A 26573-nucleotide genomic window follows, 5' to 3' on the forward strand; every position below is an offset into this window, starting at 1 on the left:
CGACTCCAGCCACTGCACCTAAACTATACGTTCTGCCCCGCCATTCTGAATGCGCCACAGTTCGCTTGTCATTCTCAGCATTTCAACCGGCCACCTTTTACGCGGAGGTTTTTACCTCATTAGTGTCAACCGTTTTAGTCTCACATAAAAAACTGGTAATTAATCCAAAACAAAACACCGAAAACCAAACCCTTACTTTTACCTTTTTTCCCGGAAATTTCAATCACAAAACACTGGCACACAGTAACTTCATCGACGTCATCAACTCTGGACTCTCAACCTTCAGCTCCTTGCCTTGCACATCAACACCACACACGTTCGCAACAACCTGCAGTGCAAATCCAAGAGGATCGCGCTCCGCAAACTCACGACTCTTGCGCGCCTCTTCCTCAGCAGCTAACCGCAGTTTCAAGTTCGCTTCCTCTGCGGCGGTCACAGCCGCCGCCGCAGCCGACGCGTTCGCTTTCGCATTTGGATTCTGCATAGCCTTGCCACCTTTAACAACCGTTTTTGAATCAATCTTTTCCCTCTTCAACGGCGTCTCCTCGACCAGCGGACTGCCCGCAGCTTTGCTGATCGACCGTTTCTTCGCCGGCAGCTTTAACTGCGACGGGTCGAGCTGCATGGCTGAAGGAGTGTAGATTGGCACACCCTGAGGACTCGTCGCACTCGGAATCGGCGCTGATCCCGCTGCCGACATGAGCTTCTGGGTCAACATGCTGGACGGCGACGACGACGGCGCAGGCACAGGTTGTGGGATGTTTGCCCACTGTGGCTGCGCCATCGAATTGCCAAATTGCGGGCCGCCAGCAGCAAACGTAGTGGTTCCGTTATTGACCGCCGCAACAGCCACTTGTGCCTGTGCGGCAGCAGCAGCCTGGGTCTTCACCGGTCGTCGAACCGGTGCTCTTGGCGCGGTCTCGAGTTTTGCTCCTGTGACTGGCGCGGTCGACACCGGCATCTGTGGCATGAACTGAGGTGGGTATCCAGCTTGTGACACGGCCGCTTGCGCGAGCGGGATTCCGCGCTGCTGCTGCTGTTGTTGTTGTTGTTGTTGCGGTTGTTGCGGTTGAAGCGGTTGCATTTTCTGGCCGGGTCGTTGCTGGCCTTGCATCAACATGCTAGCATCAAACCCTTGCTGCTGCTGTTGCTGTTGTTGCATTGACATGTTTTGTGCATTCGGCTGTTGTCTACGCTGAGGCGACACTTGGTTCGCCTGCGCGTTGAATTGCTGCGGCACAGACTGCTGCGGCATCGTCATCGGGATCGGCGCGTTTGGCTGCTGCTGTTGTTGTTGCTGTGGGACTTGACCGCGATTCAGAGGCATGTTGGCTCTTTGCTGTTGCTGTTGCTGCTGAATCCGTCTGAAATGAGTGAACACGTTGCGAAGCTGCTGTCCAAACTTGTATAACGCTTCTAGTGTGAAATAAAACACTCCGAGTTTCAATCCTTCCTCCTGTTCATTGAACGCCAATTGCTAAACTCATTAATCAAGTTCTAAATTGAAAATTGTAATAACATACCATTAAAATCAACCGCTCAACCATCGTATCGTCACGCTGCACTGCACACACCCAACTAATCACCCGCTCCAGCTGTCTGCACGCGTCTTGCAACTGCGACATTGTCTCGCGAACCTTGTTTTGATCCTCGAGCGAGAGCTCGACCGGTGGTTTTCGTATCCGCTTGCGATTCACGTCCTCGTACAGTTCGCGAAGTCTGACCTGCAGATTGAACGGCACGTTAGCCTGTGGTACGGGCGCTTGCGGCATTTGCTGTTGTTGTTGTTGCTGCTGCCCGCCCATCTGTAGCTGAAGTTGCTGGTCCTGCTGCTTCTGTTGGGCTTCCATTAGCCATTGCTGCTGCTGCGTAGGCTGTGTCCCTGCAACTGGTGGAACCGGCATTGTTGGCGTGGCCTGTGCACGCTGAGGAGACCGCGACATCATTTTATTGTACATCATCTGAATCTGCTGTTGTTGTTGTTGTTGCTGCTGTTGCTGCTGTTGCTGCTGCTGTGGCATGTTCATAAACGGCATTGGCTGCGCCGCGGTTTGGTTCGGCGGGTACTGATGCGGGATCGTCATGGACGCTTGCTGCTGGTTCGGCTGCAACTGACCTCGGCCTAGCGACGGCGACCCGGTGGTTCCTGACCGGCTGACTTGCTGGTGCATCACTAGCGGACTACTCTTATCCTGTTCCTGGTGTTGTTGCTGCTGCTGCTGGCCAGAAGACGGCATGCCGAGCTGCTGCATTATCTTTGCCCGTTGAGCCATGCTTGCCGAATTGACACCCCCGGCCTGACTGCTTTGCTGCAGCAGCAACGCGTTTGTGACGAGTTGTTCGTGCTGCGCTTGCACGCTCATCACAGTCGGCAGTGTGTCGTTCGGCACCGGATGCGTCTTTAGTAAATTGTGAATCTGCGACCAAGTATTTACTTCCGGTGGGAGAAACGGCATCATCTTGAGCAGATGCTGCGGAATCTTACTCTTGTACACAAACGTTTTGATGTTTTCGACCTGCTGTCTGCTAAGCCGAGGTTGCGCTCCAACAGGAACAGGTTTGTTCTGCGGCATGGTCATGCCCGGTCGGGTACCTTGCTCCGTCATTGGGACCTGTTGTCGCTGCTGCGCAGGGATCGTCTGCTGCTGTTGTTGCAGTTGTTGTTGTTGTTGTTGTTGTTGTTGTTGTTGTTGTTGTTGTTGTTGTTGTTGTTGTTGTTGTTGTTGCTGCTGTTGTTGCTGTTGTTGTTGTTGTTGAGTCAATTTCTTCAGCAGTTGTGCTCGCTGGTCATTACTGTTCTGCCCTTGTTGCCCGTTGGCGTCGTTCTGCTGTTGCTGCTGCTTCAGTATCTGTAACATAGCTTGCAACTCGGCCGGGTTCGTAGTCCGCTGTTGTTGCTGTTGTTGCTGTTGTTGCTGCTGCTGTTGGCCTTGTTGGGTTTGCTGTAATTGAGGATTAAAAGACTGTCTGAACTGATTTGCAATCTGCGCCATATTATGCTGTTGCTGCTGCTGCTGATTCATCCCATTCTGTGTCTGCTGCTGTTGTCCCTGCTGCTGCATCTGTTGTTGCAGCTGTTGACTCTGCTGCGGCGGCGGCGGCTGCTGCTGCTGTTGCATTCGACGTTGTCGCTGCTGCCGTTGCTGTTGCTGCTGTTGGTTCTGCTGTTGATTCTGCTGTTGATTCTGCTGTTGCTGCATCAGTGCAAAAATCTCTGCCTGTGTCGCTCGTTGCTGCTGCTGCTGTTGTGTATTGACACCTTGCGCGCCTTGCTGCATCCCAGTCTGCATGTTTAGTGCCTGCTGCTGCTGTTGCTGGCCTTGCTGAGGTGGCTGTCCCTGCTGATTTTGCTGCATGTACTGCCGCAGTGCGTTCGGGTACGCTTGAGAATTGTATTGCGGCGCATTAGGTTGTGCCTGTACCTGCTGTTGTTGCTGCTGCTGCTGTGGCGGCGGCTGGGCTTGAAATTGCGTGTTCATTTGTCCTGACATCTGCCCCATCTTCGCCATGTTGAACATATCTTCTTGTCGCTGCCCTGTATTCTGTGTAAACGGCTGCTGTTGCTGCAGCATCGGCATCTGTTGCCCTTGCGCCGCCTGTTGCTGTTGCTGCTGTCCTAGAATACCTCCTGGTCGCTGCCTGTTCATGGCAACAGTCGTCCGCACATTTTCCATTCGCTTCTTGAGCAACTCCACATATTGTTCCTAAGCAGTATTATCAACAACCGCCCTCTGTCGCTCCACAACACGTTAAGCTACGTACCCGACCCTGCGCACCATCATACGCCGTCTTCTCAATCTGCTGCGCGTACCGCATCAACTTGTCTGGTGGGGCAGCAGTGAACTTGGAGAGCGCATCAACACTATTGTACAAGGTCAGTCCACTTAGCTCAAAACAACAATTCTACACGATTAAGAACGCACATCATGTTGACAAAGCCTTGTCGGTTGGCAGCAGTCATGGACTCCTTCCATGGACCAGTCTGTTGCTGCTGTTGCCCGTTCATGCTTTCTATGCGCTGTTATGTAGTGTGTACTTCGAGTTCGTGAAACTTTGGATTTCTTTCTAACATACTCAAGGGGTTTGTACTGACAAAGGTTAAAAATGTTGATATTGTTTATAAAGTATTTATATAATTAGAATAGCGGCAAACAAAAAGAACCTCCGAAGATAACACACAGAACGCGGCACTACAATTACAAATGATACAGACGGACTAGATGTATATGTACCATAACCCATCACTTTTCTTTCGCTCACAGGGTCGAAAACACAAACAGCTGTGATTCATTAGCAATATTCAACCTTCACAAGACAATAACCTTACATTATTTGTAGCGGCGATTGCTATCGAGTCCTCGTTCGGATGCCAGCTCATGTGGAGAATCTTCTTATTGAAATCGGTATCGTCATTCTCGCGACGGACTGGGTTCAGTCCGCCAGTCATGCCGTGGCCCGAGGGCGACGACCCACGCAAATTTGGCGACGCTGTCCCGTTGCGCGCGCCGCGTCCAATCGGCGCCGCAACGCCGACCCGCTTGGCCTTGAACGCAGACTTGTCGGCCTGCAGCACGACCTCAGTTTCCTCCGCCTCGGGGTCGGTCGCGTTGGGGTATATCATGAAATTGTTATTGTACGATCCAGTCATGACGGACTTGCCGTCACCAGACAGCACGACCTCGAACTTATCGAAGATAGAGTCGTTGTCGTACGTGTCGCACAAACGCGGTCTCAGGTACTCGTGTATGTTAATGGTCTTGATTGGTGCTCGCTCCATTGCGACGTCCCAGATCTTGACTGTCAAGTAATCACGAGAAACAATATACCGGCCGTCAAGCGAGAATCGGACGTCTGAGATGGACGAGATGATTTCAGAGAAAAAAGATCGATCTCGAGGATCTTCCTCTTCCTCAAACACTTATTGATTAGCAATATTTTAATCTGCTGCGTAAATACATACTCTTTGCATGAGCATCACACAATGCACTTTCACGCATATCAGCAAGTTTGATGGTGCCTTTGCTAGACGAGTATACGAAATAGTTGCAACTTGTAGGATGGAACTCAGCTGCGGTGATGACTTCAGTCAATTCTTCCATATTTGCCGGTTTGATGTCTACAATATCTTGACAAGTCAGTATTAAAGCCTTTTGACTGTAGAATCGGCTTACTAAAACTCTGGTCTGATATTCCGAGGTTCCACAAATTTATTCGCAGATCGTCTGCTGATATGAACGTTTCTGCGTCCGAATTAACACTGATAGAGTTGATGTGATAGGCGTGTGCATTCGCGTAGATTTTCTTTGGTGACGCGGCAATGATTTTATCGTGCACTGTCATGCGCGGCAGACGAAGACTGTTGATGCTAAACGGGTGAGGTGGCCGACCTGTGTTATCAGAAAGATTGTTCTCGGCTACGACTTTGAGCGACTTTTCGTATATTTTCCATAATTTGATTGTTTTGTCTAGACGATCAGTTAGTCTGTTCGATACAGTAGCCTGACGATAGACGTTACCATTAGTCGAGAGCAGGAAATGGGCGGCGTTTGTTCGTCGACACCATTTGATTTTGTTTATTTTCTCTTCGATTTCAAGTGATTTCAAATAGTCAAACTCAGGTTCATGAGACTGGAATTCTGTGTGAAATTTGTACTCGCATCCTTTCTTCTGTTTTGACGATATTAGAGTGATATTCGCGCAGAATGAGTTCAACGTACGTTTTCGTTTCGTTCAAATAAAACGACTCTGCCTCCTTTATCACCGGTAGCGAGATAGTTACCAGTATGATCAAATTCTACTGTGGAGATGATGTCGGCTTCAAGAATGTGGTGATTAGATTCAATGTGCAGATTTCGAATGAAAATAAAAATTACCTTCAGTAATATCTTCAGTATCGCCTTTATCTCCAAAGCATCTGATAACATTTGTTAGTAAAAAGTTACGCGATTTAAAGAGAAATCGACAAGAAGTCAGATCAGATCAAGTCCACCACCACCACTTCAGATGACCAAGTTGTATCGTGAAATAGTCAATGAAATCAAAGAATGAACTAAAATAAAACATACTGAGCAAATTTCCAAGTTGGCGAATGACCGTCTGGACCTTCAACCATGCTTTATATGAGGACTAGAGAGATGCAGGTCTAGTTTGTGAGTGGAGACAGTTTTTGGTGCTGATTTGAAGTAGAGCGCTCAGAAGTGACGACGAGCACTAGTAAAAGAGACGGGAAAAATGGAAAAGGGTTCTTGAAGATGTGACTTGAAAGTGGACCGAACAAAACTGAATAAACTCAATCTGATTTAAAAATGAAGAAATTGACGTAATTTTTGTATTAAAAAGAGGAAAAGAGAGAAATGTTTTTGTTGGTGGAGTGAAAGGGTTGTGTGTGTATGTGTATCGAATTGTATGGGCGTATCTAAATTGTATGGGCGACGATGGATTTGTATGAAGGAAGAAGGTTTTAAAGCATAAAAAAATTGTATTTTTAAATGATTTATTTTATTCAAGAGTATTTCCTATTTAGTATATTCATATATATTATTATTATTATTATGAATATATCACATATAAATATACTCATACTGGCATTATACTGATACTATCGTTACTCCATAATTTAGTGACGTCAACATCTGATTTAACTCCTCCACTCAAATTATCTGCTCATTTCTGACTACTGTATACTTTGATCTGCTCTTTAAATGACTGAAAAAGACCAAAATGATAAAGATCCACACAAACCAGATCCTGATCTCGTGAACGCGACGTCGAAATTAAAGAAATCAGCTGCAGAATTACTATCTTCGTTCACGACTCCGGACTCGATGTCAGGAACGTTGACTACCGCGTCGAACCAGAAACAAGCACAGAGTGGCCATGTAATTGCGGAATCGTCAATCTCATCATCATCAAGACCTAGGCAATTTTCCGAAGCCAGTACACGTCCTGATTCGACTGGTGTACGCTCTGGCGTTGAGTCGACTACCACTGCTGATGAGGAATACGAGCACTATCTCTCAAATACTGATTCACTACATCCCTCCTACACGTACATCGATGAAAACGACGGCGACGCGGTTTTAGCATTCTTATCTAGTTCCCATACAACGTCCGCAGTGTACTCTCCTACTCCAAACTCAACTCACTTGCCTGCACCGACACCTTCCCAACTCGGCTACGATACGCTGGTGGCTGACATCATGACGGTCGAAGACCCGGTGTCATATCTATTATTTACAACAAAATACACTCAGGACGTATGGGGGGATGACTGGGAGGAATATCAGCAGGCAAAGAAGGAGAACGAGCAAGGAAACAAAACAGCGGCCCGCGACAGAGTCGAGAGTATAATTGGCCGGATCAAGGCTAAGTTATAGAGTATGTATTTAAAGTTCTTGAACTAGTTTACCGCATAACAAGTACTTTCCCGCGAAATGCTGTTCCCAGTCATTTAAAGAATTGATCTCTTCAGGTGAAAGATCGTCGAGCGTATCAATTGGATGGTCAAGCGGTGTTAACATATCTATATAGTCAGCCATTATACGTCATCATATATTCACGACCAACTGACCTTCATCGAAACTACCCTTTGCTAATCCTCTGCTCGCATCTCGTCCAGCAAAATTACTACTCCTGTTTAATCCCATTCTCATCTCACGAAAACTGCGTAGACTCTCACCTGTATGGTCCATTCGGTCCATAAAACGACTTCCCAGCACTTACGTCATAAACGTTTCCTTTAACCGCCATCAACACCCTTTCCTGATCGAGTCCATTAAACGGTTGTAATGAAGCAGGCGTGAATATAGTATACACAATAGGTTCTGGCTTTGTTTGAGCCTGGCGTTCTGCGTCCCGTGATGCCGAGCTCAAGTGGGTCGCAGGGAATATGATCCGGTACACGATGTAGATTGAGAGTAGAGCCAGCAAAGCATTAAGAAGTGGAATGTATCGAGGAGTTTGACCAGACGGACTTGACGAAATTGATTTGTAGTACGTGAGAATGTCTTGTAAGTCTATCATTGTGTATTTGTATAGTAATTATGTTGTGCAGAAGGGAAGTTGGGAGTTCACAAGTATCGTGAAGACAGCAGCATCATCTCGATAGTGACATATAAATGGCACTCTCTCAATTTGGGACAAGCATTAATGACTATCTCGAAGGGCTACCTGAAACTGTTTTAACAAGATTATACAACTCAGTAAGTTCATTTACACTATCTAGATCCATGACTGACTAAAAGCCTGCAACATGTTTGGCCATATTCAGATTACTACCTTCAATGGCACAGCTGTTCATAATGACAATGTTATTCAATGAGACCCCAGTCGCGACCACAGATCTGAACGCATGGGTTCGTGATGAGAATCGGTCGTGTGTGAATTGTGAAGGTGGTTGGGATATGAATATGCTGATCTGAATGACAGAAAACAATACAACGCGTTAGAGAAGTTACGAGGGATGCACTTAATAAGGGATTCAAGTGGTACAATCACGCTATCAAAAATGTTTAGAGCGGGGTTAAAGAATGCTCTAACAGGAGGGTTAGATCTTTCTGCTTTCAATATCAAGAAAACAGCTGATTGAATAGAGATCATAATAACTCATTTGGAGTGCCTTGCGATACAGAAGACAAGCATAAGGTTGATGTCAAGTTCTTGGACGAGCACGCAAACAAGCAGTGGGAATTGATTCTACACTTCATGGTCGGAACAGATACAGGCAATGTTCCTAATCAAGGCGTACTCAGTTTACTTCGTCACAGCGGTCTTATGGAGGGAAAGTACGTGCGTGTTGTATTTTCTTGAGTTGAGATACTGACGGACAGATCTGCACATACCATGCGAATCACAAACGCAGGCTTTCAGTTTCTATTGCAGGACGTGAACGCACAGATCTGGACGTTACTGCTGGAATACCTGAACATGTCTGAAGAGTTACAAATGGATGCAGTTGAAGTTCTGCATTTTCTGTTCATGCTTGGAAGTTTACAGCTCGGACAAGATTATTCGATTGATGCGTTGAGTCCGACCCAGAAAATTATGCTGGATGATCTTCGTGATTATGGAATTGTTTATCAACGAAAGGTAATGCCATATGATATACTACTGAACATGCTAACGATTAGTCGTCTTCACGGCGGTTTTATCCTACAAGACTGGCCACTACACTAACATCCGACTCCAGCGCACTCCTGTCCGCCTCAGACGGTGTCGATTCCGCAATTGCCAAGGCACAGTCCGACAGTGGGTTTGTGATTCTCGAGACCAATTTTAAAGTGTACGCATACACCGACTCGCCATTACAAGTCGCAGTCCTGAATCTGTTCGTGCACCTCAAGTCGCGATTCGCAAACATGGTTGCCGGGCAAATCAGTCGCGAAAGCGTTCGCAAGGCGCTCTCGAACGGCATCACGGCGGACCAAATCATCACTTACCTGACCGTGCACGCACACCCGCAGATGCGCAAACAAATACCAATGCTCCCGCCGACGGTGGTCGACCAAATCAGATTATGGCAGTTGGAGATGGAACGCATGAAAACGGTTGAAGGGTACTTGTTTAGCGACTTTCAGAATAACTACGAGTACGAAACAACGGCAGGCTATGCTCGAGATCTAGGTGTTATGGTGTGGGAGAAGAAAGGCAAGGGTGTTTTTTTCGTCACCAAAGAAGGAAAGCAGCAAATGGTTGACTTTGTTCAGAGACAAGTTCAAGGCCAAATGAGTTGACCTTTGACATGCCTCATAACTTTGCCTCTATGTCTCTATTGCCCGTTGCCTCCATTGTGTACTATTCAAGGTCATAAAAAGGGGTCATTCAATGCCGGATATGGCAATCAATGCACGCCACTAAACCCTTGCTTATACACATTTATCTGAAATTCCCGAGGCCGACACAATAATAAAACACTAAAAATTGTTAAAACAAAATATATAAAAAACGTTCAAATTGATTTGAATTGTTTTGTTTGTTCAATTTCACAGGCAAAATACAAGTTAAAATTGCTTCAAAACCCTCAGCCTGGTGTTGAACGTGTGCCTCCCCCATAGTGAGACCGTTATCGAATGGCTCAGGGCCAAAGTGTGAGCACAGTATCGTCCTCGTTCGGGTCTAATTCGACAGAACAATTGCTTCAGAACTCAGTTGGATCAGCCAGGTCTCCTGCAAAGAAGAAAACACTTGCTGCGCCTGTGGTTGGTTCAGACGTGTTGACTCAGATCCCCACACGTCGTGATAACGATAACGATAACGATATAGACGTCGACGACGACGACGAGTTCGACGCCAGGTCAGATACTTCTACTGCTTCGTCTACGTCAATCGTATTTGACCGCATCGATTCCGCTTCAAATTCAATCAGAGCAGCGCCGTTCCAGTATACGGCATCACCAGTGACAGGAACACCGACATTAGGAGCAATGTTCTCACAGCCTAGAGCAGACAACTCAGCTAGCGACGTGCAGTCTTCTGCTGCATCGTCTCTCACTAAAAAAACACCTCTGTCGTCAAAGCTGCGTGGCAAAGTCAGCGGCAAGGCGACTCCAGAGTCTGAACGACTGTTGATGGCGCCGATGAGCAGAAACGGGTCGTACCATGACGACCAAGACACTGCGGTCGATATTGACGGGCCGTCGTCAGCGATACCACCGGTCGCGCCTGCGCAGGAACCGACACAGGCGGCTGCAGCGGTCTTGTCACTGAATAATACAGAGTCGCTGCAAGACGAAGATGAAGACGTGCCGGTGTACAAGCGACGGTGCAGTACCAGGAAGATATTCATCGGCGTGCTTGGCGGACTGGCCGTACTTTGGGTCATCGGGCTGATTTTCTACCTAGTCAATTCGCGCCGTGGCTCGGCCGGTGCGCCGGATGTCGACGTGTCGGACAAGAAACCGATCGAGTTGATGGACGTCATGACAGGCAAGTTTGCCGCCAGACGGACCAGGATTGACTGGCTAGATGATGGAATTGAAGGACATGACGGATTGTACGCTGAGCGCGATGCAGATGGGAAGGTCCTGGTTGGAGACTACTCTGGTGTCACGACGAAAAGCACCATAACACTTGTTGACATCAATGAGTTTGTGTATGAAGGTGCGACTCATACTATTGAGCAGTTTTGGCCTGGAAAAGGGCTTCAGAAGGTTCTGCTCATGACTGATCCCAAGAAGGTATGTTGTATATTCAGGGGGAAGCACAGGACTGATGAGTAGAACTGGCGACATTCTTACTACGCTCAATACTGGATTTACGATGTGTCGTCCAAGACCATCGAGCCTTTGATTCCATATCTCTTGTCCGCGAACGTCAGACTAGCGAAATGGAGTCCCCAAGCCGACGTGATTGCGTACGTGCTCGAGAACAACCTGTATGTCCGCAACGTGTCCGAGTCTAGTGTGCGGCAAATCACATCCGACGGCGACAAGGACACGTTCTACGGTATCCCGGACTGGGTGTACGAGGAGGAAGTATTTTCCGGCAACTCTGCCGTGTGGTGGAGCGCGGACGGGAAATATCTTGCGTTCTTGCGGTCAAACGATTCGAGCGTGCCCGAGTACTCGATCCCGTATTTTGAACAGCTCCCGGTCGAGAATGGCTCGTACCCGGATATGGTCGACATCAAGTACCCCAAAGCCGGGTACGATAATCCGATTGTGGAGTTGATGTTTTTGGATCTGAATACATATGAAGTGTTTTTACCCGAGATTGACGATAAGAATTATCTTGAAGATCAAGACAGATTGATCACGGAGGTGTTATGGACTGGAGAAAAAGTTTTAGTTCGACAGACTAACCGGGAGAGTGATCTGTTGAAGATTGTCGTGATTGATCCGGTTGCGCGGACCGGTTCTGTGGTCAGGCAAGACGACGTCAGTGGCGGTGATGGCGGCTGGTTTGAAGTCACCCATGACACGACATTTATTCCTGCAAACGTGTCTCAAGGACGGCCGCAAGACGGGTACATTGACACCGTGATCATCGACGGGTACAACCATCTTGCGTACTTCTCGCCAATCACGGCCGACAAGCCGAGCCAGGTGTTGACCAGCGGACCATGGGAAGTAGTCGACGCCCCGAGCGCGGTCGATCTCAGTACTGGGACCGTGTACTTTGTGTCGACCAAGAAAGATCCAACCGAACGGCATCTATACGCTGTTCAGCTCGACGGGTCAAACTTGCGGGCAATCACAAATACCGACGAGCAGGGATACTATGGTGTCTCGTTCTCGACTGGCGGCGGGTACTTGTTGCTTTCGTATAACGGTCCCGACGTGCCGTACCAGAAATTAGTGAGTTTGCGCGAGGGCAAGGAGGTTATTGTACGGACGAACGACGAGCTCAAGACCAGGCTTGAGGAATACAAGGTTCCTGAGACCGTGTGGGAACAAATCACGGTTGACGGAGACGTTGTGATCAATACGTTTGAGATCCGGCCGGCGGATTTCAACCCGCTTAAAAAGTACCCTGTGCTGTTTCATCTGTACGGTGGGCCTGGTAGCCAGACGGTCGACAAGCGGTTCACGATCGGGTTTGAGGCGCACATTGCGAGCGCGCTAGACGCGATCGTTGTTTCTGTCGACGGGCGCGGGACCGGGTTCATGGGTCGCAAGTTCCGGGCCGTTGTGCGAGACAAGTTGGGGTACTGGGAGTCGCGGGATCAGATTCTGGCGGCAGACGTGTGGTCTAAGAAGGCGTATGTGGATGCGTCCAAGATTGCGATCTGGGGGTGGAGTTATGGCGGGTACATGACGCTGAAGACGCTTGAGCAGGACGGGGGAGCGCATTTCTCGTACGGGATGGCGGTTGCGCCTGTGACGGACTGGCGGTTCTACGATTCAATTTACACCGAGCGGTACATGCACACGCCTGCGCACAATGCAGCCGGGTACGACGGGTCGCAAATCAAGAACGTTACTGCGCTGAAAGGCGCTGAGCGGTTTTTGGTGATGCATGGGACTGGGGACGATAACGTGCATTTCCAAAACACGTTGTCGCTGATTGACAAATTTGATTTAGTCGGCGTCGAGAATTACGACATGTACGTGTTCCCAGACTCTGATCACAGTATTTACTTCCACAATGCGAACAGGATTGTGTATGACCGGCTTGATCGGTGGTTGACGCTCGCCTTTGCGGGAGTGTTTGAAGAGAGAAAAGATGTTTAGATTTATTAAGATGCATTTATTTTTGTTTTGTCATAGATTAGTTTACGTGTTGTGCTTGTTAACAAGCGGGTTCCAGAACAAGGTTTCATCACCATTTCCCCAGAAAAAACTGTTCGTTAGTCATTGTGGACTAGGTAGAATATAGAACTTACTCCTTGCGACGGATGTTCTGGTACAAGAACTCGGGAGGAACATCAGCGTCTTCATGTTTTTCGTGCGCTGCATGCTTCAAATGTTTAATATGTTCAGACTCCTGCTTGTACGAACGGATAAGCGCAGCAGCAACAAGCGGCATGGCGAGGAAAGCAGACACTCTGAACCACAACGTAGCGGTTGACGCAGCGTGATGCTCGACGGCGGAAGCTTCATCAGCGAAAGCCTTTGCGGCGGCCTCGTCAGCCTTGTAGAGTTCGTGATGGAAGTTTCTGCGAGCGGCAAAACGCAGAGATCGTGCGACTGTTGGGCGGATAGTGTTGAAGAGCATCGTGCTAGTGAGTGAGTGATTGACTGAGTGACGACTGACGAAAGAGAGAGAGAGAGATAGTTGTGAAGATGGTGTGGTGAGATTTATGTGATCTGTGATTTGTGAGCTGCCAATAATGCGATGCTCCTGTTCGTCACCGTACAAGTGCACTTTACGGTATAACTGTAATGCATTTAATGCACTTTACATGGCCAATGGGAAGCAGTGTTCGGAACGTGTATACCACAATATACGCAGACACAGACCACGATATTCTTAACAACCCGCTTTTTTACTTTTCTGTTCTTCTCCTTCTCTTTTCCCGTCCAACTTCTCCATCGTCCCTTCCCTTTCTCCACCTCAAATCCCTCTTTATTCAAAAAAAGAATATTTAAATAATGTTGTTCAGATCCGCTGTTCGACAATCCGCACGTGTCGGTGTCGTCGCTGCTTCAAAGCGTGTCGTTCCTTCTGTATGTATTATCTTATTTATCGAGGGCTTCCAGTCCATTCGGGACATTTTCATTTGGTTTCTGTTCTTTTTACCGTGATTGAAGGATCAATTGATATTCTGTGGTAATAACGGTGATGGATATGTTGGTATTTGGCTATACCTGTTCTCATTCAATTCCGATTCAATCCCGATTTCACTCCCGAATATCATGCACAATTCATCCATTACAGAAAAGAACAGAAATTGAGCAAGTCTATTCAAGAGATTCAATACTGATTGACGCATAGGTCGCCCGTCCCTCTCTTTATCGTGGATACGCCGATGCTAAGGCCGGTCCTACTGAGGTCTCATCCATCTTGGAAGAGAGAATAAGAGGTGTCTCAGCTGACGTCAACCTTTCTGAGACCGGTCGTGTCTTGTCTGTCGGTGACGGTATTGCCCGTGTCCATGGATTGAACAACGTTCAGGCAGAAGAGTTGATTGAGTTCGCATCCGGTGTCAAGGGTATGGCTCTTAACCTCGAGGCCGGTCAGGTTGGTGCCGTGTTGTTCGGTTCCGATCGTTTGGTCAAGGAAGGTGAGACAGTCAAGCGTACTGGTGAGATTGTCGATGTCGGTGTCGGTCCTTCTCTTTTGGGCCGTGTCGTCGATGCTCTTGGCCAGCCTATCGATGGTAAGGGACCCATCCAGGTTGCCGAGCGTCGCCGTGCCCAGGTTAAGGCTCCTGGCATTCTCCCCCGTCGATCCGTGTTCGAGCCCATGCAGACCGGACTTAAGTCTGTTGACTCGCTTGTGCCTGTTGGCCGTGGACAGCGTGAGTTGATTATTGGTGATCGTCAGACCGGAAAGACCGCTGTCGCTCTCGACACTATCTTGAACCAGAAGCAGTGGAACGACGCTGCTGACGAGTCTAAGAAGTTATACTGTGTCTACGTCGCTATCGGACAGAAGCGATCGACCGTTGCCCAGTTGGTCCAGACCCTTGAACAGCACAATGCGTTGAAGTACTCCGTCGTCGTTGCCGCTACTGCTTCCGAGGCCGCTCCTCTACAGTACATTGCTCCTTTCACTGCTTCCGCTATCGGTGAATGGTTCCGTGACAACGGAAAGCATTCCTTGATCATCTTTGACGATTTGTCCAAGCAGGCTGTTGCTTACCGTCAAATGTCACTTTTGCTTCGTCGTCCTCCTGGTCGTGAGGCTTACCCTGGTGACGTTTTCTACCTCCACTCTCGATTGCTCGAGCGTGCTGCAAAGATGTCTGAGAAGCATGGTGGTGGTTCCATGACTGCCTTGCCCATCATTGAAACCCAGGGAGGTGATGTGTCTGCGTACATTCCCACCAACGTCATTTCTATCACTGACGGACAGATTTTCTTGGAGGCTGAGTTGTTTTACAAGGGTATCCGACCAGCCATTAACGTCGGTCTTTCCGTGTCACGTGTCGGATCTGCTGCCCAGGTCAAGGCCATGAAGCAGGTTGCCGGTTCGTTGAAGCTTTTCTTGGCTCAGTACCGTGAGGTTGCTGCGTTTGCCCAGTTTGGATCTGATTTGGATGCGTCGACCAAGCAGACCTTGAACCGTGGAGAGCGTTTGACACAGTTGTTGAAGCAGAAGCAGTATGCTCCTATCCCTGTTGAGGAGCAGGTTCCCGTCATCTACGCCGGTGTTAACGGATACCTTGACAAGATTCCTTTGGACCGGATCGAGGCTTTTGAGACCGAGTTCGTTGCATCGTTGAAGACTAATGAATCCGCATTCTTGTCCGAGATTGCTACCAAGGGCGAGCTTTCCAAGGACGGCTTGGCCAAGCTTAAGAGCGTGACTGAGTCTTTTGTCGCAACTTTTGCTTAAACGGGTTCAAAATAGAATGTACTTGTTTGAATAATAAAATTTCTACGATGAGAAAGAAGAATTGATAAAATATTCGAGATTTGTTAAGATTTCGTAGACTAGTTCTTTGGCGCCGGAGACGGTTCAGATGCTTTAAATTTTTTAAGTTCTTGTTCGACTCTAGTCTCGAGTCTTGCCTGGAGTTCTTTACGGAACCCGAGCTTGAAAATGACTTCAAACACTACAAAGAACGGAGCCAGGACGAGTGCTTGGACCAAGTTATCCAACAGAGCTGGTGCTCGGCGTTCAAACATGCCGTGTCCGATGAACTGAGCGATCCACGACACTCCAAACAGTACTATTGCGACGTAGTTGGCGTACATTCCATGTTGTGCTACCGAGTCCGTCGCGACGACCGCGGATCCGACGACGAACGGAGCGACCAGTAACCCGACGGCGGGGTCGAGCAGTACGTAGAACATGGCGTAGCCTATTGCGGCAAGCACGCCGAGGTTGGTGTACTGCGCCATGGAGACGGATAGTTGTGGTATCAAAGGGCCTGTGTTTGTGCAAAAAGTGAATGAGGTGACGAGGATAATTGGGACACAGACCGTATGAATGAAGATGTTGACCTTGTCGTCTGGTTTCAGTTAGTAATGAACTGTGAACGGGATTTGTGAGGATCATACGATGATATGCCATGTAAAATGACAATTGATCTTCGAGATTGAGGACTCCCATAGTGTATGAGTGAGTGGTAATAGTAATGGTGCGTAGCAGAGATAGTATAAGTATAGTAGAGAAGAGAAGGAGAATGAATTGGGAGAGAATTGATTTAAGTGGGGACGACGTTGGAGGATAAGTGGGAGAAGCTAAGCGAGTTCATACGCATTGAATCATACAACAACACTACAAGTAGCTATTATTGTAATTTAAAGCACCATTCATAACTATTTGGATCACATTATTTTATTGTTTTTTTTTACATTCAAATTGGATTATTATTGAGTAAGATATTATCAGTTGACATATACGTGTAATATTGTATACGTATATGCCATATAACATGTATTACGTTGCTTAAATATTACCCTGTCTATATGTTACCCTGTCTATAAAATATTTTTTGTTCTCTGCTCTCTTTACTATACTATACTACTGCTATACTATACTACGCACACACACAATGAGAATATGAGTGAGTTTATGAAATTGGATCATGAAGATCCAGAGCCAAACGATGTTCTTAAGAGGTAAATTAGCCTGGTTGTCTCTCTTTAATACTCAACTAATAATAAATAAGACTACCTTCACTTCTGCCAAAATCAGATGGTCCTTCATACTTGACCAAACAATCTGGAGTATACAAGTTAAACAGCTCAGCTCTTGTTAAACCAATCTCAAAGCTTACATTCAGATCAATTACTGATCCCGTCGCTGTTCGACACCAGGTGAAAAAGGTATGGCTCAAACCCTTGAAAAAGAAGAAATGATGAGAACTATTATCATGAGCGCGGGATTTACCGTCCTTTGCGTGTAATATGAATAAGTTATATGTCATAGTTACCCTGATCTTCTTCATTTGCTCCTGTAATGAAATAGTACTAACTAATCCCAGGAACGAGAACTGACTTCTGGTGAGAAATGGTTTGACATGCCAAAGACTGAAATTACGCCAACAATTCGACGAGACTTACAGTTGCTCAAATTACGTAACGTGCTGGATCCAAAACGGCATTATAAACGTGAGAACGACAAGGAATTACCAACGTATTTCCAGACCGGAACCGTGGTTGAAGGTCCGACAGAGTATTACTCTCGAATGACCAAGAAACAACGGAAACAGACACTTGCTGATGAGATCTTGGCTGATCAAAAGAGTAAAGACTACTTCAAACGGCGTTATGATGAGATTCAAGCAGTCAAAACATCTGGAAATAGGAATCGTCATACGAAGCCCAAGCGACGAAGATAGGCACACACATATACATATATATTTGTACATTAAACTGATCTAACGATCTGGTAAGGAAAAGGGTTTGGTTCTGTACTTGTTATTGGAGGAATATGATCTTTATAATCATTCACAATGTCGATTATTCGTAGCATCGCCTTCTGGACTTGAGACTGGGCTGATCCATCTGGTAATGAACTCATCCATTTCACACTCACAGTCCACATTTCCCAGCAAACTTCTTCTGCTTTCATTTGCCATACTTTTCGAGGTTTCTTTTCATAGAATCTGACGTTTATTTGACTTGATCTTGCTCGTGAGGGCGGTTGCACCGAACTTGGAATCACAACCACAGTTGCTTCCGGCGGAACAACAAACGCGTCAACTTCTGACGCATCGTAGTCACTAGTCTCAATCGCGTTGCATTCAGAATCAATTAAAGCTTCGACCGGTTTATCGTCTGGTATGCAATAAGTCACGTCAAGTACTTCTCGTTGCACCGGTCGTACGCTGTTAAACATCCTGTGAAAGAAAATAGTTGAAATTACAGCTGCTGATTAGACATTCCCCGTCAGTAAACAGACACGTACCTTTAATTACATCACGACCAGTCGCCCTATCGAGCACAAGTTCAATCTTGACTGCTAGCATTGCTTTAGCCGTCCAAGACCATCTGAGCCGCTCGTCCAACTTGAAGTCTGCATCATGACATTCTTCACCCGGCACAGACGAAAGTTCGCGCTTGCGTTCGGCTTCATATTCGGATTTGCAGCGGTCTCGGCTTTTGCCTTCTCAGCTTTCAAGACCAGACTGCTCGATTTCCAGGCCCGCAAGGCCGCAGATCAGACCTCACGCGAACTCATCCGGCGCAAATTCGACCAGAACCAAACCGATGCCGACATCACCGCGGCTGCACTGGTCGGGCCGGCGACAGAGCCGGTACTAGCGAAGTTGCCAGTAGAACGCGTGACAGCTGAGTTGCAGGCGAACCAATCGGTCAAGACAAAGAAAGAGCTGTGGAGTGAGCTCAAGATGACGACCGTCGCGAGGGCCGTGTCGGTTGTTTACGTGCTGTCTGTGCTTGTTTTTTTCACTCGGTTGCAGTTGAATTTACTGGGGAGAGAGAATTACATTCAGTCTGTGAAAGATATGATCGACACTGATGGAGACGTGGACATGCAAGATATCACGGATGAAACTAATCGGCGGTTTTTGACGTTTAGTTGGTGGCTGCTTAGTCACGGACACGATAAGATCATTCATCTTGTAAACGAAGCCACACAGTCGACATTTAGCTCGCTGACTCCTAAGACCGAGCTGACGTTCGACACACTTGAAGACCTGATGAGCCAAGTGCATGACAAGATCGACATCAAGACGCACATTTTAAGCATTGTGTTGCCGAGTGAAGATGAAGAATATGTCGTCTTGACCGCAAACCCGACCGAACGAGAGCTAGATCAGGAAACTGAAGCGAAGATCAAGAAACGAGTAAGAGTTTTACTGGACGAAGCCAAAGACTTAACTGAGTCGCCTGACGGTGCGTTCGTGATTGACAGGCTCATAAGCGAAGGGTCACGAATGTTGTTGTCGAACTTGTATCAGAGTTTATACTCAGTCGATGCCGAGTCTGTCAAACTGGCGAGCATTTTGGCTGGAATAGCTAGACAGGCACATGAAATGGTCATTACAAAGTACAATAATCAGTACCTTTCAGTAAGTCACTTTGCAATCGATTAATTTATACTAACAAGCAGGGAATGAACAGCATCCCCGAACTAAACACGTTCAGCGCGATAGTCTACTCATTACGATAAATCATGTAACGCACTTCTCATTATCTCGTATAATTGTACTCTGCAAACCCTGATTTGATTTAAATCTCAGCACTAGTAGTAGATCCAGTCGCTGTCTCGACCTTCTCCTTCAAGATCGAAGCCACAGACGCAGGTCCGCCTGCTGACTGGACAAGTTTAGCCGCAACAGGCTTGACCACGGCCTTGTACACGACCTTGGCTCCATTAAACTGAGGCAATCCAAGATACAAGAACAAAATGACCTTGAAAAACCAGTAAAACGGAACCCAGTACAGAATTGCACGAGACCAGAACTCAATGACTGAGAAAAACGAAAACACGACCCAGTACGTCAAGTACTGCGTGTCATCAGTCGGCGTAGGGCTCTCAAGTGCAATCAAAGAGTAATAGCCTGGAACAACCAAACCCGCAACATTCGCAAGCAATTCACCAATTCTGAATCGTCAGTTGTTACGTTCTTCTAGAACAAGATCACAAATGACTCACCCTCCAATATTAAGGAAGATCAAAAACAGATAACTTCCGACAGCACCAAGAACACCGTATGACTTTGGCACTCCTGTGCATATATTAGTTCAAAATCCACGTGGAAATGCAAGAAAATGTACCAGTTTGAGCTTCAAATTTCTGGAGAAGCGGATACTTTGACAATTCCTTTATTCAATCAGTATATCTAATCTGGTCTTATCAATAAAACATACCTTATCAAGCGAACTAATCGCTGCAAATGCTTGATCTTGATACGACATTTTCTCCTGATTTCTTTTTTCTTCTGAACCAACAAAAAAGGTGACAAGTGACTGAATTGATGAACTGGCGATCAACTACATCATCGTAATAGCACTGTGTACTATGCATTTATGCTGTAAAAGTCTAACAGCGCTACCCTGGTTTCCGTAGTAACCACAAATTCATCTTTTCTCTCTTCATCACCAAAACGTAAACAAACAATGTCAACTCATCTCGACCTCGACCCGGCCGCAATTGCGCGTCTGGCAATGGATCCAGCCGACGAAGCTGAATCCGAGCAGCAGCAGCAACGACAACAACAACAACAGCCGTCACGAAAACGAAAACATACAGCAGAAGCAGTAGATGAAGATGTTGAATTGAAACGGCTGGCTGATGCAAATATTAATAGACCGCTAGATGAATTAGCACAGATTGTCAAGGTTGAAGATAGTGCGAACGCGCAAAGCACAGCGTCGGAACAGTCGCGACAGGTATTCGGGACCGTGTGGTTACTAAAGACGTGTGTAGTCGCGCCATACGTTGCGATTCCACGAAATAGAATCTACGCGAGGTACGCTGAAATTTGCGCGCATCACAAAATTAAACCGCTCAATCCAGCTGCATTTGGGAAGCTCGTCAAACTCATGTTCCCAGACATCAAGACCAGACGGTTGGGAGTCAGAGGCAAGTCGAAATATCATTACTGCGGCATCAACGTCATTGGCGAGACAAGTACCATCACCGCGTCACAGGCCATGCTTGAAGGTACACCGGATGACATGAACGACATGATTGACGAGCCATATCCGCCCGACGAAGGCGATCAGCAGCAGCAGCAGCCGGAACCGCATGATAATCCTGAACCTGACCCTCCGTTCGACGACGACATTGCGGTCCCGACTTTGCATTTCTCTAAACACGCACCTCCAATCTCGTTTGACACGTTCGTGCTGCCGAGTATCGACCCGTTCGTGCCTGACGGCGCAGATAAAGACGCGGTGGACATCTTGACTGCGCTATGTCAGTCGCATTGCTCATCACTGGTCGAAGCAATCAGGTACATGCATCTCAAACAGTTTCTCAACACGCTCTCGTCCTTTCACGGCACTCTTACAACGCCTGTCCAGAAATTACTCGCGGTCCCAAGCATACTAGAGTGGGTCGCGCAGTGCGACCTGATGATGTACAAGGAAATGATTCTCATGCTGTCTCCTCTCGCACTGCAAGCCGTGCCGGCAAACGTCATGGCTGCACTGCGCTCGCTTTCAATTTCGCTTGCGCAGACCATGGCCTCTGCATTCGTTTCTCTCCCGCCCGCATTTCTGCACGTCAAGCTCCGGTCGGCTCGGGCTTTCTCGGCCTTGATTGGCAGGCTGCTTAGAGTGAATGACATTGCCAACGCGGCGGCCAAAATCCTCGCAAACGCAACCGAACGCAGGCAGATGCTGTCTGACTGGCTATCGTTTGTCGACGCGAAAACACTGGTCCTGCGTGAAGCCCCGTGTGGTGGAGCTCACGTGTACAGGATTCTTACGACAGACGTCGCGACATTGCTCGCGGTACCAGACGAGCCTGCGAAAGACGACCACGCGCCGTCGGATGGGATGACAGATCTGGCAGCCGAAGCCAGTCCGACGTTTAACCGCACTCGACAGTCCCGGCTCGCGTCGTCTCCGGCGCCGCCAGACTCCGAACCATCCGACCCAGTCAGCGAAGGCGTGATTGAGCAATGGGCACGGTACCTGACCCAACTACCGTTTCAGTTTCCCGCCATCAACGCGCGCGTTTTTTTACTATACATGAACGCCGTCCTGACCGCCGCGCTGCGAGAAATCACGTTGAATGGCGGAGAAGCGTTTGGCGCGTGGTGGATGGTACGGTGCTGGATTGACGAGTGGATGTCGTGGCTGGCCGAGCAGGGCGGATTTGTAACTAGCGATGTTGCTTCTTTATCACCCGGTCGCGGTGAAAGCAACGAAGGCATTTGATGTTTGTTTTTGATATCGATATATAAAATGTACAATATCAAATTAATTTAAATAAAACAAGGCAAAAATTAATATATTTAAGTAGTAAATTGAATAAAAAAAATAATACATTGGATAATAAAAATAATATTCTACAATTTAAAACTAAGGTTTCAGGGGCTACTAATTGAGTTTAATAATGCCGTATACGCTAACTGATTATAGTAAACGCTAATCCTGGATTTCATAGAAGGTTCGCGAAACACCACGAGACCCTCGAACTTTCTGTCAGGTGCTTTTGATTTTGTGTATTATAACTTGAACTACTCCACTGCGTGCGAACCATCACATTCGAATAACACAACAGAAAACTAGAAATGGTCAAAGAAACAAAATTGTACGACGTGCTCGACGTTAAACCGAATGCGTCTGATGCTGAAATTAAAAAAGGATATCGTAAAGCTGCATTAAAGTATCATCCCGACAAGGCCGGCAATGATCCAAAGGCAAGTATTCAATACGCTGTGTGTGAATGAATTTGTAACTAATAAAGACAGGCAGCAGAGAAGTTTAAAGAAGTTTCAGAAGCATACGAGATTTTATCGGACGCAAACAAACGAACGCTGTACGATCAGTACGGACTAGATTTTGTGCTTCACGGCGGCATCCCACAGGATTCACAACCAGACATGGGTGCTGGTGGTGCAGGAGGGTATCCTGGCGGATTCCCCGGTGGGTTCCAGAACTTTTCGTCGTCAGGTCCCGGCGGCACACGCACTTTCAGGTTCACAAGCGGGAACGGAGGCCCGCCATTTGGCGGCTTCACGCCAGATGATCCGATGAATGTGTTTTTCTCGTCGTTCGGAAACGACCCTGAAATGTCGAACTTGTTCGGCGGTGGGTTAGGAGGGGGTGCAGGGCGAGGTGGTGCGCCAAAGATGAGGTTTAGTGGGAATCAGTTTGGCGGAATGGGAGGAAGTCCGTTTGGTGGTATGGGTGGAATGGGTGGAATGGGCGGCATGGAAGAGCCTGTTGCGCCGCCACGTGAAGCAAGCGTGTATACGGTCAAGCTCCCGCTTTCGCTCGAAGAACTCTCGACCGGATTGACAAAAAAGATGAAGATCCACAGGAAACTGCTTAGTGGTCCGGAAGACAATATCTTGACACTCACAGTCAAGCCTGGCTGGAAAGCGGGTACAAAGTTGACATTTGCTGGTGCGGGCGATACTCAGCCCGACGGCCGGAACCAGGACGTCGTGTTTGTGGTTGACGAGCGGCCGCACCCGACTTTTAAGCGCGATGGCAACAATCTCAAAATGGACCTTGAGCTGAACTTGAAGGAAGCGCTGTGCGGATTTTCAAAAATTGTCAATACGCTTGACGGTAAGAAGCTGAAAATCGAACAAACCCAGCCGGTGCAGCCCGGAACCGTTATAAGGTACCCTGAACACGGCATGCCGATCAGCAAGACTCCGGGCAAGAAGGGCGATCTTGAGATAACTGTGAAGGTCAAGTTCCCGACATCGCTGACGGCACAGCAAAAGTCCGAGCTGAGCCGGATTTTGTAAATAAGAAAGGGAAGATAAAGGGTGGTTCAATATGGTGTTTGGTTAATAGATTTATGGAGGTCATGCAAATTCTATGAAAGCTACAATCGTGAAATAAATACAATCGTAAAGAAAGCAAAAGCAAGGCAGAGCAAAAATACTTTTACTTGCCGATATTGATCTTGCAGTAAGAATAACGACGCAGCCCACGTAAAAACACATTATAAGTCACTTCCTTGTTTGCTTGGGCGTGGTAAATCTCACTCAACCGAACTTGCCACGGGGGGAATCCATCCAGGTCGAGTTTAGGTCCAAATAGCACTACCAAGTCTGGTTCGGAAATCACCATTTCTGCTTATTAGTCCGGGCTGCTTTCGCACTCACATATACAAGCATACCTGATGTCAGTTTGTCAACCAAATCAACCGTAATCTTTGCAGGATCAAGCTCGCCTTTCGCAGCAGCCACAGCCAAATCCCGAGTCAATTCGACCATAAACTCGCGTCCGTCGCGTTTTGAAATAAAGTTCACTACGAGATCAGGCTCGAGTCCACTCTCGGCCGGATACACCGTCTTGTCATGCGGCGTCCTGAGCTTGACCACCGGGACCGTGGTGCCGTAGTATGACTCTAGTGTGCGAGTCGTGACGTTATACGTACGTTCGTGTAACGCGTCTAACTTGCCCGTACGCTCGTACACGGTCAATTCAGATACACCGGCGCCTAAAGACCAGCTCACAACGTCTGCAACTTGTTCCATTAAACCTTGCACGCCTCCACCTTCTTCATTCGCACGATACGTTAAAATCACAGCAACATGACGAGGTAACTTTGTCAATCCCTTGATGTCTTGCGCAATCAATTGTGGAGTCCGATGATGATGATACACAAACGCCAGCGCACTGTTTTTGACCGCGTAATAACTCTTCACGACTAAATAAACCATAGACAGTGCAAGATGTAAACACACCAAAATCGAATGATAAAAGTAAAAAGCACTTATCCCAATTAAACTTGTCGGAATCGACACCATTCCGCTTACACTCGCAGTAGTGACTAACATACGTCGTGTCCTAGTCAGTATACTTCTGTTCATATCTGGCCCAATCATCATCTTCAGCGCCTTCTCTGCTGCTGTACTCAAAGCACTTAAAATTATCGATGGCCAGATTCGAACTTCGCCGGATTTCGTCGCCATTTTATATTTGCCCGCTCAATCCTCTTCTTGTGCGACTCTGGTGCGACCGGGTCCATCTCGCAAACCAAACTCGCACACTGAGCCGCATATTCAAACCTTAATTATACTATCTGGCAAAAACCTTGAAACCCTAGGAACTTGATGGAGTTTAGGGTTTGAATAGGGTACTGAACGTCTTCTATAACGTCGACTGAACTAGGCAATGATTAAGCTTTTATTCTAAATGCTAATTCATTGCTTTCGACTCCAAACCCTCATTTCTTGTAATCCACAAATTTAACCAAACCGCTTAAGCCTGTTCTAGTGCGTAGCATCGGATTAGGGTAAGTAGAGTGAATGCGATGCTAACAACACCCTCAGAAATATTTTATTTTTTCAAAAATCATAACTCGTTTTCTTGCATAGTTTGCGTCATTCTAATACAGAAATTAGAAGTAAATCTGGTTTTGTTAACAAACTCAGAAAGAAATTTTAGAAAAACGATGAGCACTTAAAGGAGAGATAAGCAATCACAGTCCACAACGCCGAATGAATACCTCAATGCTTGCCATGACCATCTATGCTTCCAACTTAAAATTTACTCTTCTTCGTTAAACACAAGTTACTTTGCAGAACTGTGCAGTCAGTGGTGTCGAACCAATCTTAAGTCATGGACTGACTTTAAGAACGCCAGCACGCTGTTTTGTACGATCTCTACGCAATATTTCCAGGCAAAGATCAATGTTTCGATGACAAGAGTGTTTTTGTTTGAGAGGGAAGATTTTGGGTAAACATCTGGTATGAAACAAGCAAGGCTCCAAACACTTTTACTACTCAATGTTGAGGACCCTGTGACGCATATCATGGACCGACTCAGGCGTGTAGAGAAGGCGAATGACTGCCGTCATTGGAATCGATGATATTCTTGATAAACAACAAAGGTGTCACGACCAGAATCTGATCATAATCAAGATCTCGCGCAATTGAGGCCTGACCAATTTTGCCTGCGCCATTGCGATAGTACGGATTCTACAGACCCCTGTTACAACATTGTTTTCGTACATGCCACTCCGTAAATGACAAGAAGGAGAATTTACGGTGAATATACACTGGCGGCGAAGTAGTCAAGGGAGATACCCGACTGCCGCAGATAAGAACTTCCAGTCTGGGTATGAAATGGGTAACTAAATGCGGCGGCTATCACGTATACCTACCAATATATGACACACGAGGGTCGGGAATAGTCCAAAATTGCCAACATTAGTAACAACAACGGTAATCGGCTGTGGCGCAGTACCTAGTGTTTACACTGAATACCTCCGCCGGGCAAATTGAGACTGTATGGCCAAGATGAACGATTTAAATTCAGTAGATCACCGAGACCTTTGGCGAATAAACCTGAGTCGATCGTGAAGCCTCAGTGGTCCTCTTTAAATAGAGTTTAAGAAGGTCAAGGAAGCAA

At 47.2% G+C, this 26573-nt stretch overlaps 16 protein-coding genes across 16 annotated transcripts; 8 read left to right on the forward strand and 8 right to left on the reverse strand.

The window, feature by feature from the left end:
- Positions 1-114: 114 nt before the first annotated feature.
- On the reverse strand, positions 115-2679 carry V1512DRAFT_262481 (uncharacterized protein). The gene is made up of 2 exons (XM_066916292.1): positions 1524-2679; positions 115-1477 (listed from the first exon to the last, which is right to left on the reverse strand). Exons 1-2 carry the CDS (start codon positions 2604-2606, stop codon positions 224-226), a joined length of 2337 nt encoding a protein of 778 aa, XP_066771568.1. The 5' UTR covers positions 2607-2679; the 3' UTR covers positions 115-223.
- A 1419-nt stretch (positions 2680-4098) lies between these two features.
- V1512DRAFT_262486 (WD40-repeat-containing domain protein) lies at positions 4099-6390 on the reverse strand. The gene is made up of 8 exons (XM_066916293.1): positions 6066-6390; positions 5874-5914; positions 5718-5815; positions 5517-5667; positions 5172-5465; positions 4961-5125; positions 4328-4917; positions 4099-4280 (listed from the first exon to the last, which is right to left on the reverse strand). The coding sequence occupies exons 1-8, from the start codon at positions 6110-6112 to the stop codon at positions 4257-4259; spliced, it is 1410 nt and encodes a 469-aa protein (XP_066771569.1). The 5' UTR covers positions 6113-6390; the 3' UTR covers positions 4099-4256.
- Positions 6391-6504: 114 nt separating this feature from the next.
- V1512DRAFT_262490 (uncharacterized protein) lies at positions 6505-7662 on the forward strand. The gene has a single exon (XM_066916294.1). The coding sequence runs from the start codon at positions 6702-6704 to the stop codon at positions 7374-7376; it is 675 nt and encodes a 224-aa protein (XP_066771570.1). The 5' UTR covers positions 6505-6701; the 3' UTR covers positions 7377-7662.
- V1512DRAFT_262492 (cytochrome b5-like heme/steroid binding domain-containing protein) lies at positions 7367-8114 on the reverse strand. Its single transcript, XM_066916295.1, has 3 exons — positions 7679-8114; positions 7571-7626; positions 7367-7522 (listed from the first exon to the last, which is right to left on the reverse strand). Exons 1-3 carry the CDS (start codon positions 8020-8022, stop codon positions 7386-7388), a joined length of 537 nt encoding a protein of 178 aa, XP_066771571.1. The 5' UTR covers positions 8023-8114; the 3' UTR covers positions 7367-7385.
- V1512DRAFT_262495 (transcription factor Tfb2-domain-containing protein) lies at positions 7751-9911 on the forward strand. Its single transcript, XM_066916296.1, has 6 exons — positions 7751-8201; positions 8244-8374; positions 8428-8544; positions 8592-8783; positions 8829-9087; positions 9129-9911. The coding sequence occupies exons 1-6, from the start codon at positions 8118-8120 to the stop codon at positions 9729-9731; spliced, it is 1386 nt and encodes a 461-aa protein (XP_066771572.1). The 5' UTR covers positions 7751-8117; the 3' UTR covers positions 9732-9911.
- A 663-nt stretch (positions 9912-10574) lies between these two features.
- V1512DRAFT_207301 (dipeptidyl peptidase IV N-terminal region-domain-containing protein) lies at positions 10575-13169 on the forward strand (the record flags this gene model as incomplete). The annotated part of the gene is made up of 2 exons (XM_066913400.1): positions 10575-11174; positions 11217-13169. 2 exons carry the CDS (start codon positions 10575-10577, stop codon positions 13167-13169), a joined length of 2553 nt encoding a protein of 850 aa, XP_066771573.1.
- On the reverse strand, positions 13146-13786 carry V1512DRAFT_262499 (cytochrome c oxidase, subunit VIa). The gene is made up of 2 exons (XM_066916297.1): positions 13322-13786; positions 13146-13278 (listed from the first exon to the last, which is right to left on the reverse strand). The coding sequence occupies exons 1-2, from the start codon at positions 13651-13653 to the stop codon at positions 13212-13214; spliced, it is 399 nt and encodes a 132-aa protein (XP_066771574.1). The 5' UTR covers positions 13654-13786; the 3' UTR covers positions 13146-13211.
- A 123-nt stretch (positions 13787-13909) lies between these two features.
- On the forward strand, positions 13910-16018 carry V1512DRAFT_262500 (P-loop containing nucleoside triphosphate hydrolase protein). The gene is made up of 2 exons (XM_066916298.1): positions 13910-14105; positions 14374-16018. The coding sequence occupies exons 1-2, from the start codon at positions 14031-14033 to the stop codon at positions 15937-15939; spliced, it is 1641 nt and encodes a 546-aa protein (XP_066771575.1). The 5' UTR covers positions 13910-14030; the 3' UTR covers positions 15940-16018.
- Positions 15999-16803, reverse strand: V1512DRAFT_224910 (uncharacterized protein). The gene is made up of 2 exons (XM_066913801.1): positions 16608-16803; positions 15999-16558 (listed from the first exon to the last, which is right to left on the reverse strand). Exons 1-2 carry the CDS (start codon positions 16657-16659, stop codon positions 16038-16040), a joined length of 573 nt encoding a protein of 190 aa, XP_066771576.1. The 5' UTR covers positions 16660-16803; the 3' UTR covers positions 15999-16037.
- A 275-nt stretch (positions 16804-17078) lies between these two features.
- Positions 17079-18010, forward strand: V1512DRAFT_262503 (Fcf2 pre-rRNA processing-domain-containing protein). Its single transcript, XM_066916299.1, has 3 exons — positions 17079-17171; positions 17222-17378; positions 17537-18010. The coding sequence occupies exons 1-3, from the start codon at positions 17113-17115 to the stop codon at positions 17891-17893; spliced, it is 573 nt and encodes a 190-aa protein (XP_066771577.1). The 5' UTR covers positions 17079-17112; the 3' UTR covers positions 17894-18010.
- On the reverse strand, positions 17779-18783 carry V1512DRAFT_262505 (autophagy-related protein). The gene is made up of 2 exons (XM_066916300.1): positions 18463-18783; positions 17779-18422 (listed from the first exon to the last, which is right to left on the reverse strand). The coding sequence occupies exons 1-2, from the start codon at positions 18521-18523 to the stop codon at positions 17923-17925; spliced, it is 561 nt and encodes a 186-aa protein (XP_066771578.1). The 5' UTR covers positions 18524-18783; the 3' UTR covers positions 17779-17922.
- On the forward strand, positions 18253-19742 carry V1512DRAFT_262506 (Peroxin-3). Its single transcript, XM_066916301.1, has 2 exons — positions 18253-19588; positions 19630-19742. The coding sequence occupies exons 1-2, from the start codon at positions 18578-18580 to the stop codon at positions 19687-19689; spliced, it is 1071 nt and encodes a 356-aa protein (XP_066771579.1). The 5' UTR covers positions 18253-18577; the 3' UTR covers positions 19690-19742.
- V1512DRAFT_262507 (TB2/DP1, HVA22 family-domain-containing protein) lies at positions 19537-20540 on the reverse strand. Its single transcript, XM_066916302.1, has 4 exons — positions 20391-20540; positions 20298-20343; positions 20176-20248; positions 19537-20124 (listed from the first exon to the last, which is right to left on the reverse strand). The coding sequence occupies exons 1-4, from the start codon at positions 20436-20438 to the stop codon at positions 19749-19751; spliced, it is 543 nt and encodes a 180-aa protein (XP_066771580.1). The 5' UTR covers positions 20439-20540; the 3' UTR covers positions 19537-19748.
- Positions 20541-20633: 93 nt separating this feature from the next.
- V1512DRAFT_262509 (RFX DNA-binding domain-containing protein) lies at positions 20634-22485 on the forward strand. Its single transcript, XM_066916303.1, has one exon. The coding sequence runs from the start codon at positions 20640-20642 to the stop codon at positions 22407-22409; it is 1770 nt and encodes a 589-aa protein (XP_066771581.1). The 5' UTR covers positions 20634-20639; the 3' UTR covers positions 22410-22485.
- Positions 22486-22727: 242 nt separating this feature from the next.
- V1512DRAFT_262511 (uncharacterized protein) lies at positions 22728-24050 on the forward strand. Its single transcript, XM_066916304.1, has 2 exons — positions 22728-22894; positions 22946-24050. The coding sequence occupies exons 1-2, from the start codon at positions 22766-22768 to the stop codon at positions 23954-23956; spliced, it is 1140 nt and encodes a 379-aa protein (XP_066771582.1). The 5' UTR covers positions 22728-22765; the 3' UTR covers positions 23957-24050.
- A 48-nt stretch (positions 24051-24098) lies between these two features.
- V1512DRAFT_207578 (Decaprenyl diphosphate synthase-like protein) lies at positions 24099-25030 on the reverse strand (the record flags this gene model as incomplete). Its single annotated transcript, XM_066913411.1, has 2 exons — positions 24099-24286; positions 24334-25030. 2 exons carry the CDS (start codon positions 25028-25030, stop codon positions 24099-24101), a joined length of 885 nt encoding a protein of 294 aa, XP_066771583.1.
- Between the last annotated feature and the right edge of the window lie 1543 nt (positions 25031-26573).

The sequence above is a fragment of the Lipomyces arxii genome, assembly GCF_038497795.1.
Source record: "Lipomyces arxii strain Phaff 12-163 unplaced genomic scaffold V1512scaffold_7, whole genome shotgun sequence".
NCBI classification, from domain to species: Eukaryota; Fungi; Ascomycota; class Lipomycetes; order Lipomycetales; family Lipomycetaceae; genus Lipomyces; species Lipomyces arxii.

Excerpts from the sequence above, each read along its gene's own strand:
- V1512DRAFT_262481 (XM_066916292.1), bottom strand. The coding sequence starts at position 2,606 with ATGACGGAGCAAGGTACCCGACCGGGCATGACCATGCCGCAGAACAAA. Across the intron at positions 1,478-1,523 it reads TTGAGCGGTTGATTTTAATG|CAATTGGCGTTCAATGAACA; the intron begins GTATGTTATTAC and ends TAATGAGTTTAG.
- V1512DRAFT_262486 (XM_066916293.1), bottom strand. The coding sequence starts at position 6,112 with ATGGTTGAAGGTCCAGACGGTCATTCGCCAACTTGGAAATTTGCTCA. Across the intron at positions 5,466-5,516 it reads TTTCCTGCTCTCGACTAATG|ACAAAACAATCAAATTATGG; the intron begins GTAACGTCTATC and ends CTGATCGTCTAG. Across the intron at positions 5,126-5,171 it reads AATATCAGACCAGAGTTTTA|ATATTGTAGACATCAAACCG; the intron begins GTAAGCCGATTC and ends TGACTTGTCAAG.
- V1512DRAFT_262490 (XM_066916294.1), top strand. The coding sequence starts at position 6,702 with ATGACTGAAAAAGACCAAAATGATAAAGATCCACACAAACCAGATCCT.
- V1512DRAFT_262492 (XM_066916295.1), bottom strand. The coding sequence starts at position 8,022 with ATGATAGACTTACAAGACATTCTCACGTACTACAAATCAATTTCGTCA. Across the intron at positions 7,627-7,678 it reads GGACCGAATGGACCATACAG|TAATTTTGCTGGACGAGATG; the intron begins GTGAGAGTCTAC and ends AAACAGGAGTAG. Across the intron at positions 7,523-7,570 it reads AAAGGGTAGTTTCGATGAAG|ATATGTTAACACCGCTTGAC; the intron begins GTCAGTTGGTCG and ends CTGACTATATAG.
- V1512DRAFT_262495 (XM_066916296.1), top strand. The coding sequence starts at position 8,118 with ATGGCACTCTCTCAATTTGGGACAAGCATTAATGACTATCTCGAAGGG. Across the intron at positions 8,545-8,591 it reads AAGAATGCTCTAACAGGAGG|AGATCATAATAACTCATTTG; the intron begins GTTAGATCTTTC and ends CTGATTGAATAG. Across the intron at positions 8,784-8,828 it reads AGCGGTCTTATGGAGGGAAA|ATCTGCACATACCATGCGAA; the intron begins GTACGTGCGTGT and ends ACTGACGGACAG.
- V1512DRAFT_262499 (XM_066916297.1), bottom strand. The coding sequence starts at position 13,653 with ATGCTCTTCAACACTATCCGCCCAACAGTCGCACGATCTCTGCGTTTT. Across the intron at positions 13,279-13,321 it reads CAGAACATCCGTCGCAAGGA|TTTTTTCTGGGGAAATGGTG; the intron begins GTAAGTTCTATA and ends ACTAACGAACAG.
- V1512DRAFT_262500 (XM_066916298.1), top strand. The coding sequence starts at position 14,031 with ATGTTGTTCAGATCCGCTGTTCGACAATCCGCACGTGTCGGTGTCGTC. Across the intron at positions 14,106-14,373 it reads CAAAGCGTGTCGTTCCTTCT|GTCGCCCGTCCCTCTCTTTA; the intron begins GTATGTATTATC and ends ATTGACGCATAG.
- V1512DRAFT_224910 (XM_066913801.1), bottom strand. The coding sequence starts at position 16,659 with ATGGGAGTCCTCAATCTCGAAGATCAATTGTCATTTTACATGGCATAT. Across the intron at positions 16,559-16,607 it reads ATTTTACATGGCATATCATC|ACGACAAGGTCAACATCTTC; the intron begins GTATGATCCTCA and ends AACTGAAACCAG.
- V1512DRAFT_262503 (XM_066916299.1), top strand. The coding sequence starts at position 17,113 with ATGAGTGAGTTTATGAAATTGGATCATGAAGATCCAGAGCCAAACGAT. Across the intron at positions 17,172-17,221 it reads CCAAACGATGTTCTTAAGAG|ACTACCTTCACTTCTGCCAA; the intron begins GTAAATTAGCCT and ends ATAATAAATAAG. Across the intron at positions 17,379-17,536 it reads TTCGACACCAGGTGAAAAAG|GAACGAGAACTGACTTCTGG; the intron begins GTATGGCTCAAA and ends AACTAATCCCAG.
- V1512DRAFT_262505 (XM_066916300.1), bottom strand. The coding sequence starts at position 18,523 with ATGCTAGCAGTCAAGATTGAACTTGTGCTCGATAGGGCGACTGGTCGT. Across the intron at positions 18,423-18,462 it reads TGGTCGTGATGTAATTAAAG|CTGTAATTTCAACTATTTTC; the intron begins GTACGTGTCTGT and ends TCTAATCAGCAG.
- V1512DRAFT_262506 (XM_066916301.1), top strand. The coding sequence starts at position 18,578 with ATGACATTCTTCACCCGGCACAGACGAAAGTTCGCGCTTGCGTTCGGC. Across the intron at positions 19,589-19,629 it reads ACAATAATCAGTACCTTTCA|GGAATGAACAGCATCCCCGA; the intron begins GTAAGTCACTTT and ends ACTAACAAGCAG.
- V1512DRAFT_262507 (XM_066916302.1), bottom strand. The coding sequence starts at position 20,438 with ATGTCGTATCAAGATCAAGCATTTGCAGCGATTAGTTCGCTTGATAAG. Across the intron at positions 20,249-20,297 it reads GAAATTTGAAGCTCAAACTG|GAGTGCCAAAGTCATACGGT; the intron begins GTACATTTTCTT and ends ATATATGCACAG. Across the intron at positions 20,125-20,175 it reads ATCTTCCTTAATATTGGAGG|AATTGGTGAATTGCTTGCGA; the intron begins GTGAGTCATTTG and ends CTGACGATTCAG.
- V1512DRAFT_262509 (XM_066916303.1), top strand. The coding sequence starts at position 20,640 with ATGTCAACTCATCTCGACCTCGACCCGGCCGCAATTGCGCGTCTGGCA.
- V1512DRAFT_262511 (XM_066916304.1), top strand. The coding sequence starts at position 22,766 with ATGGTCAAAGAAACAAAATTGTACGACGTGCTCGACGTTAAACCGAAT. Across the intron at positions 22,895-22,945 it reads AGGCCGGCAATGATCCAAAG|GCAGCAGAGAAGTTTAAAGA; the intron begins GCAAGTATTCAA and ends TAATAAAGACAG.